The sequence below is a fragment of the Chiloscyllium plagiosum genome, unplaced genomic scaffold, assembly GCF_037043375.1.
Source record: "Chiloscyllium plagiosum isolate Xiang-an unplaced genomic scaffold, Cpla_swu_hap1 HiC_scaffold_14, whole genome shotgun sequence".
Classification (NCBI taxonomy): domain Eukaryota; kingdom Metazoa; phylum Chordata; class Chondrichthyes; order Orectolobiformes; family Hemiscylliidae; genus Chiloscyllium; species Chiloscyllium plagiosum.
This window is the reverse complement of record NW_028270152.1, coordinates 74,536,472-74,550,660: the sequence shown is the minus strand read 5'-3', so window position 1 is coordinate 74,550,660 and position 14,189 is coordinate 74,536,472. Positions and strand designations below refer to the sequence as shown.

At 41.5% G+C, this 14,189-nt stretch overlaps 1 protein-coding gene across 1 annotated transcript in view; it reads left to right on the top strand.

Annotated features, from left to right (window-relative positions):
- Positions 1 to 338: 338 nt before the first annotated feature.
- The window catches only part of mst1 (macrophage stimulating 1), an 85,542-nt gene continuing 71,691 nt past the window's right edge, over positions 339 to 14,189 (top strand). The window contains exon 1 of the mRNA XM_043708469.2: positions 339 to 496. Within this exon, the coding sequence (XP_043564404.1) occupies positions 445 to 496 (52 nt within the window). The 5' untranslated portion in view covers positions 339 to 444. The remainder of the gene's footprint in view (positions 497 to 14,189) is intronic.

Genomic DNA, 14,189 nt, shown 5'->3' with positions numbered 1-14,189 from the left:
GTGGTATGGCTGGTCTGGAGGTCATATCTTCAGTACTAGTACTGGAATATTTTCAGGGGTGTAGCTTTTTCAGAACTCTGTTTTTTAATCAATCAGAAGAGGATAGCCACTCTGTGTGAAAACCTGAGCAAAGCGAGGGTGAGCTTTTGTCACGATGCCTCCTCTGTTCCTCAAATTGGCGACTAGAGGTGTTTCGGAACTTAGTATCTGCCTCTTCATTGAGTGGAGAGGGGAAGTGGTTTGATTTTTAACAGAATGGGGAAAATGCAAATAAATGGTAATGGAGTCAATGGATCCAAATCTACTGCAAAAGAAGTTAATTAATAAACTGGAGACAAACACTGAAGACATGATGCAACAAGATTGTGAAAAGCGTTCTCACAGAGTCTCAGAGTTCAGAGCAATCAGCAGAGTAACATCGATAACCACCGACAGTTTTACAAAATGAAATCTTTCTGTGTCCTGATCTTTGTTTTAAGCAGTGAGCTTGTGGTTGGTAAGTGAACTGAAAGCTAAGGAGCTCAAATGGTAGATGGATTGCCTTTATGGCAAAGAGTAATGATACCTCTCGAATTATGTGTTGAGATAGCCGATCTCTTTATAGTAAGACCTCAAGCTGATATGCCATTGCTGAGTTTACAGTAAATTATATTGCATGCTCTTTCGTGCTAAGTGCATTGTAAAGTAGAATGTGGTTAACTCTTTCTGACAGTATTTTGACAGGGCAGTATTGTGTCAGGCCGGCAGCTTAAAACCACATGTCGGACCACTCTGGGCCCTGTTTCTTTCCACTAAACGTAAAAAGCTGCAGCTTTGGGTAGAGTCTGACACCTAGGAAGGAGAGAGCACAAGAGCCATATCAAAAGAAGAGGATGTTCCTATTTTGTCCTCTTCCTCCACTTTATAACATTGGATCCACAGGTCTGTTGCCATTTTTCACTACGTCGTCTCTGAGGAATAGATAATGGTCAGTCGAGAGAGAACACATGGGAGTAAGAGCTCCTGCAGTGGCCTTTAGATTTGGAAGGTTGGAGAAAGGAAAGAGTGATTTTTTTCACCTTTTGGCTGCTGACCCACCTGGTTTCAGATTATGAGGTAGTGGACTAAAACTAGCCCCCACACTGTCTACTATACTGACAAAACAGGGCAGTTATGTTTAACTGGACCTGTGTTTTTAAACTTAATGTTTATGGTGTATTACTTTTATCTTTGGATCATTGATAGTTTAATTGCTGTTCACGAGGCACTTTTTAGCTACCAACCAAAGTGTACCTGCGTAGAATGACTGGCAGTGTCGATTGGGTCAAAAGGAAATATATGACACTTGAAAGCTGTCAGGAATACATTCAGGTTTTAGTCACAGTGCCAGTGCAAGTATAACAACAAGTTGTATTTATATAGAAAAATGTGCCAAAGCACTTCACAGACACATAATCGGACAAAATCTGCCACTGAGTAAGACAGGATACATTAAGACAGCTAGCTAAAAGCTTGCCCAATGATGTGGGTTTTAGGTATGCTTTTTAAAAAATTGAGAGACTGAAGATCAATTCAGAGTTTCAGGCAGCTAAATGAGGAAGTTAAAACCAAGTATGCACAAAAGGGTAGAACTGGAGCAATCATTAAATTCTTGAGGTTGGTGAATTGTATGTGATTAGACACTTGGAAGGATTTGAAAACAAGGCTGAAAATTTAAATTTCAGATGTTGCTGGATTGTAAGCCAGTGTAGGGTCAGCAAACTCAGGAGTGTTGATTGGAACATAATGCCAGGTAGGATGCTGGAAGTAAAGATTTTCATGAGCTCAGATTTATGGTGAGTGGAAAGTGGGTGATTACCCAGGAGAACATTGGAGTAATTGAGTCCAGAGGTAACAAGTGCTTGATTGAGGTTGGAGGGTTGGGTGGATGTCTGCAATGTGATGAAAGGGGATTGCATGATCTTTCTGTTGGCAAGATATGAAGTCTGGAACTCAGCCCAGGATCAAGGAGGGCATTTTGGATACTCAACCTCAGTTAAAGTTAATCAGGGAGAAGGACAGAGTTGACAATGAAAAAATGGAGTTTCTGTTGGGATCTGCTTCTGTCTTGCCAATATTTAATTGGAGAAAATTTGTCCTCATCCAGTATTGGATGACAGACAAGAGGGAAGCAAAATCAGAGATACTAGAAGAGTTGAAAGTAGTGTTGGAAAGATAACACTGAGATAGACACTGTGTATGTGAAACATGATGTGTTTTTGATGATGTAGCAGATATAGAATGGCACAGTGGCTCAGTGGTTAGCACTTCAGCCTCACAGCACCAGGTGGAACTGGCTAAAGGAGTTCATCTCTTCCTATGAATGGAGCTGCTGAGGCATACACTCTACAATTTGTCCACACCCACTTCTGGAAAAAAATAGCCCTGTAGCCTTGAGCAGCTCAGATCCCCAATTCTGACCTGAAAGAGAAGAACTAAAAGTAAAAATAAAATGGGATGGCATGATAGCTCAGTGATTAGCATTGCTGCCTGACAGTGCCAGGGAGCTGAGGTCTGTTTGCTTCCAATTAACATCATTGTATGTTCATGACATCAATTTACTTTACAGTTGATCATGGGCAGTTTAACTCTTGGTCACTTTTATTGTCAAATTAATTAAACAAAAAACACGATGAAAACTTGGAAAATTTTTCAATGAAATATGTGTCTTGTCCAATCGGTCAGCTCTTAATATGAAATCTTTGGTTTATCTAATTTTTGCTTGATTTACTTAATCAAGGACATCTGAGAACACTTATTTTATAACCTAGATAGCTATTACTGTCCAAAGCCAAGGTTCTCTAAATCTTACATCTTTGAAGTGAATGCACATTTTAGCACGTCAAGCTATATTTAACTATAAGTCGATGTTTGATTTGAAATGTGATATGATCCAGGCGTTATTGAAAGTAGAATGAATAGGGCAGTACATAAGAATCATACTGTATCTATGTCTTACCCACAGCAGCAAGATGGCAGATGAGCAACAGTGATTAGTTCCTGTATCCACTTCCTGTAAGAAACTCAGTTACCTTTGTAACAGCTACATTGTCACAAAGAAGCATGCTGCTTTTCTAATGTCAATTCAATTTAGTTTTCTACACTATTATTTCTATTGACTGGATTAGTTTCCTATAAACCATACAACCCCCATTTTTCATTATCAAGTTCATGCTTTCTTATGTCTTCCTCTCTGAAATTCTCTTATTTCTTTCCTCCATTGTCTACTTCTCTCTCTGGATTTTATATTCAAAGGCTTTTCAGACTGAAGGCCTGTGACCAGTGGTGTGTCACAAGGATCGGTGTTGGGTCCACTACTTTCGTCATTTATATGAATAATTTGAATGTGAACATAGGAGGTTTAGTTAGTAAGTTTACAGATTACACCAAAATTTGAGGTGTAATGGACAGTGAAGGAGGTTACCTCAGATTACAACAGGATCTTGACCAGATGGGTCAATGGGCTGAGGAATGGCAAATGGAGTTTAATTTAGATAAATGTGAGGTGCTGCATTTTGGAAAGGCAAGTCAGAGCAGGACTTATACACTTAATGGTAAGGTCCTGGAGAGTGTTACTGAACAAACAGACCTTGGAGTGCAGGTTCATAGTTCCTTGAATGCAGTCACTGGTAACTAGGATAGTGAAGAAGGCTTATCTTTATTGGGTATGCTTACCTTTATTGGTCAGAGCGTTGAGTATAGGAGTTGGGAGGTCATGTTGTGGCTGTACAGGACATTGGTTGGGTCACTTTTGGAATATTGTGTGTAATTCTGGTTTCCTTCCTATCGGAAGAATGTTGTGAAACTTGGAAGGGTTCAGAAAAGATTTACATGGACGTTGCCAGGGTTGAAGGATCTGAGCTCTGGGGAGAGGTTGAACAGGCTGGGGTTGTTTTCCCTGGAGAGTCTGAACTTAAGGGATAACTTTATAGGGGTTTATAAAAGCATGAGGGCTATGGATAGGATAAATAGACAAAGTCTTTGCCATGGGGTAAGGGAGTCCAGAATGAGAGGGCATAAGTTTGGGATGAGAGGGGAAAGATATAAAAGAGACTGAAGGGGCAACTTCTTCACAGAGAGAGTGGTACTGTGTATGGAATGAGCTGCCAGAGGAAGTGGTGGAGGCTGGTACAATTGCAACATTTAAAAGCCATCTGGATGGGTATATGAATAGGAAGGGTTTAGAGAAATATGGACCAAATGCTGGCAAATGGGACTAGATTAGGATAGAATATCCGGTTGGCATGGACAAGTTGGACCGAAGGGTCTGTTTCTGTGCTGTACATCTCTATGAATCTTTGACTGTAATTGACATCCTGTTTCAAATTCAAGTTTTCTCATTTTTTCCTTTTCTGTTTCAAGCTGCTTCATCTGCAACTCAAGTTGTGTTCTGTCTCAGTTAGATTCCTCAATCCAAAATGCTGTGCTAGTATCTCAACTGTCACTACTTTATCAGCCTTTGCTTTTAACTCCAAATTATCTGCTAATGTGTTAGCCCAGTCTTGGTTAATATTTCAGAGATAAACCTTCCCTCTCCAGAAACACTGTGGCAACAGGCAGGGCAAGTTCAGCTTTCAGTATACATAATAAATGTATGTAGATTATGATGGAGATCACACCTGGATATTACGTCCCAGTTCTGGTCACTGCACTGTAGGAAAAGTATGATTGCGCTGGAGAGAGTGCAGAAGAGATTCACCAGGATGTTGCCTCGGCTGGAGTCTTTTAGCTATGAAGAGAGACTAGATAGGGGTTGTTTTCCTTAGAGCAGCAAAGGCTGTGAGGCAATTTGATTAAAGTGTAAAAAGTTCTGAAGGGTATTGATAAGGTAGGTGGAGAGAATCCTCTAAGAGAGGAAATTCTTCTTAATTTTGGTGATACATTGGCACCCCTTATTTCCAAGACTATGCCCTCTCAGCAATTCCCAGTAGTCACATCTGTGAATGGATTTCAGTCCCAAAAGAACCCCTAAATTATGATAAATTGTAGACAAAACTGCAAAATTTATATTATGATCTGGCTATGGACCAATAATTTTTATTTTAAAGTGGACCAGTTAGAGATCCATGGACTGACTTAACATCGAGACAGTGACCCTCCCACTTTCTCAGCTCCTTGGGCCTTATTCTGACTCCTGACTGTAATATTTATCTGCCTACCAATTTTTAGGTTAAAAATTACACAACACCAGGTTATAGTCCAACAGGTTTATTTGGAACCTGTTCGACTATATCCTGGTGCTGTGTGATTTTTAACTTTGTCCACTCCAGTCCAATACCAGCACCTCCATATCATGGCTACTAATTTCCAGAACAACTTCAGTTCTAACAATATAGAGCCATCCAACTGCTTCTGATTCCTGACTGAGTCCCTTACACAGAATCTGTGTAATTCAGTTGCCTTCCAGCTAATTATTAACTGCTTCAGTCCTAACTCCTATACCTCTGTCTCTGTCTGTCAGGGGGACCTTGTAGAATGTGAGTTCCCTGACTGATGCTGTTAATCTGGTCCAACCAGGGAGCACTGGCTGACAGATAAAAACAGGAGTGTCAGACATCTTGTTACTTTGAGAGCTGGCTCTGAGGGAGCTGGATCAGTGAAGGTCTTTCCATATATAAATAAAGGGTGACTTGGTGATAGCAAACTGGCCTCTGTGGTTATTTCAGACGTCCCACTAGCCAGTGAGATTGGGAGTGCAGGATTTACTTCCTTATTTTCCTTCTCAGCCACTCCTCTTCCTCATCATTAAGGCATTGTTCCTTGAAGCAGGTTGTAGCTTGAGTGGAAAGCAGAAGAGAAGTCATTTTAGAAAACCTCAGACTTTGGCCACAACAGGATAGAGAAGAGTAAAAGCACTTAAGGCAGTCCCATCAAATTAAATTCAGAACAATTGTGGAAGGATAGAAGCTAGATTAGAACACAAAGCTGATGCAAAAGGAAGAAATTATTGGAAGGCTGGGTGTGCAGGAGAAATTGTTCTGTCAGGTCATTGGAGCAAACAGTTGAGCAACAGTTAACAGGAAATGGTGAAATGATGTGATGTCATAGGGAAAAGACTGGGTCGATAAAAATAAACTATTTCCACTGGTTGAAGATTCTAGAAACAGGGAGCATAGTCAAAGAATTATGGCTAGGCTATTCAGGAGAGATATTAGAAAATACTTCTACACATAAAGTGTAGTGAACGTTTGGAACTCTCTTGCACAAATAGACAGTTAATACTAATTCAACTGTTAAATCTGAGATAGACAATTTTTTATTAAATAAATATATTAAGAGATATGGGCCCAAGGCAGGCATATGGAGTTAGGCCACAGATCAACCATGATCTTATTGAATGGTGGAACTGGCTAAAGGAGTTCATCTCTTCCTATGAATGGAGCTGCTGAGGCATACACTCGACAATTTGCCCTGTAGCCTTGAGCAGCTCAGATCCCCAATTCTGACCTGAAAGAGAAGAACTAAAAGTAAAAATAAAATGGGATGGCATGATAGCTCAGTGATCAGCATTGCTGCCTGACAGTGCCAGGGAGCTGAGGTCTGTTTGTTTCCAATTAACATCATTGTATGTTCATGACATCAATTTACTTTACAGTTGATCATGGGCAGTTTAACTCTTGGTCACTTTTATTGTCAAATTAATTAAACAAAAAACACGATGAAAACTTGGAAAATTTTTCAATGAAATATGTGTCTTGTCCAATCGGTCAGCTCTTAATATGAAATCTTTGGTTTATCTAATTTTTGTTTGATTTACTTTATCAAGGACATCTGAGAACACTTATTTTATAACCTAGATAGCTATTACTGTCCAAAGCCAAGGTTCTCTAAATCTTACATCTTTGAAGTGAATGCACATTTTAGCACGTCAAGCTATATTTAACTATAAGTCGATGTTTGATTTGAAATGTGATATGATCCAGGCGTTATTGAAAGTAGAATGAATAGGGCAGTACATAAGAATCATACTGTATCTATGTCTTACCCACAGCAGCAAGATGGCAGATGAGCAACAGTGATTAGTTCCTGTATCCACTTCCTGTAAGAAACTCAGTTACCTTTGTAACAGCTACATTGTCACAAAGAAACATGCTGCTTTTCTAATGTCAATTCAATTTAGTTTTCTACACTATTATTTCTATTGACTGGATTAGTTTCCTATAAACCATACAACCCCCATTTTTCATTATCAAGTTCATGCTTTCTTATGTCTTCCTCTCTGAAATTCTCTTATTTCTTTCCTCCATTGTCTACTTCTCTCTCTGGATTTTATATTCAAAGGCACCTCTTGAATGGTTCAGAGTGAGTTCCTCTGAATTATTAATCTGAATGCTGTCATACTTAAGGAGCGTTTGGGAGCACCTTTGTTTTGTTTTCCCCAGGGACACTGGCCTTTTCAAAGTTTAGAGAACAGAACCTGGTGGGGGAGATACTTTTTAGCCATCTGAGCTCGGTTTCCAGTCCATCTTAGTTGGTTTATCAGGGATTTTGCCTGAAAGCTGTAGAGCTGGCTTCTAGAAGGCTTTCTCCAGGCATCCCATTGAATCTGGGGAATGTGGTATTGCTGGTGGAATTTCTCTAGTTCTTTTATATGTCGCTGGTACAAACGGTCCAATTCTCACTGCAGTACAAGAGTGTGGTGATGATGTCAGTTCCTGTTGACCCTAAAAATTACACAACACCAGGTTGTAGTCCAACAGGTTTATTTGGAAGTACTAGCTTTCAGAGCACTGCTCTTTTATCAGGTTCCTACTAGGGCTCCTGTTGGCCTGCAGATGTCTTTATTGTCAAACACTCTGCCATTGTTTGGAGAAGACTGAGCTGGTGCAGCTGATCCAATGTTGGATATCAACATAAGATCCTTTCAACACATGGTAAAAGCAAGAAGACACCTGGTCAGGCAATGCTTGACATGGAGGGATGCTCCTCAAGCTATAAGCTCCAGCTTCAGGCTAGTTCTGGGAAAAGCAAGCTGCAGAAAACAGACCTAAGTACGAGCTTTATTTGCTTCATGTGATTCTAGAAGCAAGAAGTCCCTAAATCCAAGTAAAATTCATTGGTGCTGGTCTTCTAAAAATTGAACAATTATTAGCTCTAAGAATTTGATGAAGAGACTGTCCCATCTTCACACTGAGGATATTAACGAGCCTGTTTCATAGCACTACTGCTGTGCTACGTGGGATAGATTCAGAACGATCCAGCAGCTCAAAACAGGGAATTGCATGAAGCTCTGTAGACATCAATGGCAGAGTTGTATTCCGATTCAATCTGTAACCTCATGGCCTGTGATATCCTTCAATCTATCATTGTTATCAAGCTAAGTGATCAGGCCTTGCTCAGTGACTGTTAAGTGAGTATGCAGGAGCATTACAATGAGTACCTAAAAATGAGAAGCCAATCTGCTGAAGCTATAACACAGGGCTACTTGGATGCTAAACAGTTAACACAACATGCAACACAGCCAAGTGATCCCAGAACCAATGGATCAGATCAAAGCTCTGCGGTTCGGAAATTGTGAATGGCTGTTGACCAGTTAAACAACTATTAGGAAGAGGAGGTTCTGCACACAATCCCATTCTTTTTTTTAATAGATATTTTTATTAGAAATTTAACATTTTTACAAGATTACAACAATAAACAAAACTCTCGAATATAAACATTGATATACAGTTAAATCAAATATACAATAGCCAAAATTTAACAAAAGAATAAAAAAGAACGAAAAAAAAACAAAACTCAACTATCTACTAATCTAACCGACAACTAACCAGAGTGTATATTTAAGTCTCTTACATGCTCGGAATGTGTTAACATCAGAAGTAATAAAACCCGTATTCGTGTGGGATTCCTCTCCTAAGGGGCCCCGGACCAGCCAGGTTTGTAATCTCAATTAAATAAAAGCCCTTGTTAGGATAGCCGAAATATCTGTATTTATGTAATTCAAGAAGGGCTGCCATATTTTATAAAATAATTCAGTCTTTCGGTGCACCATATTTGTAAGGAAGTCAAGGGGAATACATTCCATAATTAGTCTGTGCCAATTTGAAAGTCCAGGGGGGCCCTCAGCCGCCCAGTTCACCAAAATATTTTTCTTTGCACAGAAAGAAAGAATAGAAAATAGTCTCTCCCCGTACATGTCCAGGGAGGGAAAGTTCGAAAAGCCCAAAAGGAGAGATACAGGGTCCACTTTAATTTCCGTTCCTAAAATTTCTGTCAGGGTACTTGCTACTTTAGTCCAATATCTACGGATCTTATGACGGGTCCATAGGCAATGTACAAGAGTGCCCACCTCTATTTTGCATTTGGGACACATTGGAGATGCTCCTGCCTTATATTTTGCCAGTCGAACCGGTGCTATATAGGCCCTATGAAGTATCTTCAGCTGGATAGCCTGGGTTCTGTTGCAGATAGTAATTCTTCCAGCGTTTTCCCAAATATCATTCCACGTTTCTATAGAGATTTCTAGTCCCAAATCCTGATCCCATGTTTTAAGCAGATTATCCATATCTCCCGATACTTCATCATGTAGCAAATGATAAATAGTATTGACGGAAGATACCCCCACTGGTCGTAGGACACTACATTCTCTATCTGATTTATAAAGACTATCTAATAACGTAGTCTTCTTCTGTATATAATCTCGAATTTGGAAATATCGAAAGAGGTCTCCATTAGGTAATCCAAATTTCTGTTCAAAAGACATCAGGACCCCATCCTTAAATAGGTCCCCGAAACATGAGATACCCCTGGATCTCCAGAGTTTAAAAGTGGCATCTGTAAACCCCAGTTGGAATCCCCATGCTCCCACTATCGGTGCATAGGGGGATGTTTTATGTGAATTGCCCTCATTTTGCCGCATTATATTCCAAGCCTTAATTGTGTTTAGTATTATAGGGTTTTTACAGTGATCTGTAATGATTTTCCTCTTGTCTGAAAATAAAAGGTTAATAAGTGGATATTTTACTTGAGAGGCCTCGATGTCCAACCAGATTGATTGTGGATCAGACAAGACCCAATCAGCTATGTAACTTAATAGGGAACTTAACTGATATTTCCTAAAGTCAGGGAAGTCCAATCCTCCCCTTGTCTGTGGAAGCTGTAGCTTCTTCAGCTTAATGAGGGGCAGTCTATGATTCCAGATAAAGGAACCCAGCCAGCCATATAATTTACGTAGAGCCGTCCTCGGCAGCATCACCGGAAGCATTCTCATAGGGTATAGGAGCCGGGGCAGGACATTCATTTTGATTAGCTCTATTCTACCCAACCAGGAAATTGGAAGGTCTCCCCATCGCTGGAGGACCTGCCTTATCCTTTCCAGTAAATGCACAAAATTAGCCTTATACAACTGACCAAATACTGGAGAAATAAAAATGCCTAAATATAAGAAGCCCTCCAGGGACCAACGAAAGGGAAAAAAGGATCTGTCCACTAAGTGGGGTGTCATAGCAAGGCCACCCATTGGCATAGCCTCCGATTTTGAAAAATTAATTTTATAGCCTGAAAATGCGCTAAATGTATTAATAACTTGGATTAGGCGAGGTACAGACATCAGAGGATTACTGAGGAATAGAAGAACATCATTTGCATAAAGAGTAATTTTATATTTACCTGTACCAATCCTCGGGGCCGTTATATTAGGATCAGCTCGTGTAGCTTCTGCTAGTGGTTCAATTATTAGCGTAAATAACAATGGCGAGAGGGGACATCCCTGACGGCAGCCCCTACCCACACTGAAGCTATCCGAACCTAATTTGGTAAACACCTGTCCAACGCCAAACCTTTCCAATGTGTAAAACAAATATGACCATTCAACCCTATCAAATGCCTTTTCCGCGTCTAATGAAACTACTACTCCTGGTATCTTTCCCTGATGACAGGCTTGAATCATATTCAAAACCCTTCTAATATTATTGGATGATCTACGGCCCTTAATAAACCCCGTCTGATCCTCCTTTATAATATGTGGCAGTACCCTTTCTAGTCTCAGTGCTAACGTTTTAGAAAGGATTTTAAAATCTACATTTAGCAAGGATATTGGTCTATATGATGTACAATCTTCTGGATCCTTTCCTTTTTTAAGGATAAGAGAAATATTTGCCTCTTTCAGCGAAGGCGGGAGACAGCCCTGACTATGCGTATGGGCCCCAGCTATGCCTGTCTCTTTGTTGGCTACGTAGAGCAGTTGATCTTCCGTAATTACACCGGCACCACTCCCCACCTCTTCCTCCGCTACATTGATGACTTCATTGGCGCCACCTCGTGCTCCCGCGAGGAGGTTGAGCAATTCATCAACTTCACCAACACATTCCACCCTGACCTTAAATTTACCTGGACCATCTCTGACACCTCCCTCCCCTTCCTGGACCTCTCCATCTCCATCAGTGATGACCGACTTGACACTGACATTTTCTACAAACCCACCGACTCCCACAGCTACCTGGATTACACCTCTTCCCACCCTACCTCTTGCAAAAATGCCATCCCGTATTCCCAATTCCTCCGCCTCCGCCGTATCTGCTCCCAGGAGGAGCAGTTCCACCATAGAACACACCAGATGGCCTCCTTCTTTAGAGACCGCAATTTCCCTTCCCACGTGGTTAAAGATGCCCTCCAACGCATCTCGTCCACATCCCGCACCTCCGCCCTCAGACCCAACCCCTCCAACCGCAACAAGGACAGAGCGCCCCTGGTGCTCACCTTCCACCCTACCAACCTTCGCATAAACCAAATCATCCGCCGACATTTCCGCCACCTCCAAACAGACCCCACCACCAGGGATATATTTCCCTCCCCACCCCTCTCCGCCTTCCGCAAAGACCGTTCCCTCCGTGACTACCTGGTCAAGTCCACGCCCCCCTACAACCCACCCTCCCATCCTGGCACTTTCCCCTGCCACCGCAGGAACTGTAAAACCTGCGCCCACACCTCCTCCCTCACCTCCATCCAAGGCCCTAAAGGAGCTTTCCACATCCATCAAAGTTTTACCTGCACATCCACTAATATCATTTATTGTATCTGTTGCTCCTGATGCGGTCTCCTCTACATTGGGGAGACTGGGCACCTCCTAGCAGAGGGCTTTAGGGAACATCTCCGAGACACCTGCACCAATCAACCAAACCGCCCCGTGGCTCAACATTTCAACTCCCCCTCCCACTCTGCCGAGATTATGGAGGTGCTGGGCCTCCTCCACCGCCGCTCCCTCACCACTAGACGCATGGAAGAAGAACGCCTCATCTTCCGCCTCGGAACACTTCAACCCCAGGGCATCAATGTGGATTTCAACAGCTTCCTAATTTCCCCTTCCCCCACCTCATCCTAGTTTCTAACCTCCAGCAACACGATCCCCTTGACTTGTCCGGACTTGTCCGACCTGCCCAGCTCCTTTTCCACCTATCCACTTCACCCTCTCCTCCCTGACCTATCACCTTCATCTCCTCCCCCACTGACATATTGTACTCTATGCTACTCTATCCCCACCCCACCCTCCTCTAGCTTATCTCTCCACGCTTCAGGCTCTCTGCCTTTATTCCTGATGAAGGGCTTTTGCCCGAAACGTCGATTTTGCCTGTCCTCGGATGCTGCCTGAATTGCTGTGCTTTTCCAGCACCACTGATCCAGAATCTGGTTTCCAGCATCTGCAGTCATTGTTTTTACCTCGTTGATTTTAGCCCTGACTATATGCATAGTTATACATGTCCATAAGTGGACCAGCCAATATTTCTGTAAATTCTTTATAGAATTCAGCTTGAAAACCATCTGGGCCCGGTGCCTTACCACTCTGAAGTTGCCTAATTGCATCAAGTATTTCTTGGACTGTTAGAGGAGCATTTAGGACCGAAACCTGTTCCGGAGTTAGGCCTGGAAAGGTCAAATTTTTAAAAAATGACTGCATCCTCCTCGTCCTATCTTCACAATCCTGCAATTTATATAACTCAGAATAAAATTCTATAGAGACCGCATTAATCTTTTTATGATCATGAGTAAAAATACCCGTACTTTCCTTGATAGACGTAATGTCTGAGGGGCCTTTTTTTTCTTTGCAAGAAATGCTACGTATCTACCCGGTTTGTCGCCATATTCATATAACCTTTGTTTTGCAAATAATATTTCCCTCTAAGTCGTTTGAGTAAGCGTAGTGTTTAGAGCTGTCCTAAGAGCACTAATCCTTTGCAATTTAATAATAGAAGGTCTATCAGTGTATGCTGTTTCAGCTGCTTTTAAGCAAACTTCAAGCAGACGCTGTTGTTCTCCCTTCAATTTCTTCTGGGTCGCTGAGTAGGAGATGATCAAACCTCGCGTGTAAGCTTTGATGGTCTCCCACATCATTGATGGGTTGCTAGCTGTACCTGAAATAATTTCTAAAAAAGTTTTAAATTCTTGAGAGAAGTACTTTACAAATTTACTATCTTTCATTAGGAAGGGGTCCATACGCCAATGCCGAGGGGATGTCCCATTGTTCCTCGCCTTAGTTTCCATATATACAGCAGCGTGGTCGGAAATTGCTATACTACCTATTTTACAGGATGATATGGAATTTAAAAAAATCGAGGGGGCAAAAAACATATCAATTCTGGTATGACATTTATGTGGATTGGAGTAGAAAGAAAAATCTCTGCCCTGTGGATGAAGACATCTCCATACATCTACTAATCCTAATTCTTTGTTCAGATCCATCAATTGTCTAGATCTGGGAGATACTCCTGCAGTACTCTTGGGAATCCTATCTATTTCCGGATCCATAATACAATTAAAGTCTCCCCCTATAATTGTATGACGGGCACCAAAAGCCATCAATTTTGAAAAGGCTTCCGTTATAAATTTAAAGGGGTGTGCCGGGGGGCAGTACAAATTTAAAATCCCATATTCCTCTCCATTTATGAGGGCTTTAATCAAAATATATCGTCCAGATCCGCCTTTTATCTGCTTTAGGATTTTGAAAGGGAAATTCTTCCGAACAAGAATTCTTCCGAACAACTCCCCTGCTTTTTGAGCTAAAAGAAGAAAAAACGGCCTGATCAAATCCACCCTGTCGTAATTTCAAGTGTTCTTTATCCGACAGGTGTGTCTCCTGTAGGAGAGCTATATCAACTCCTTCCTTCTTAAGATTTGATAATATTTTCTTCCTTTTGACTGGCGAATTACTCCCCTTGACATTCCAGGTGCACTACTTA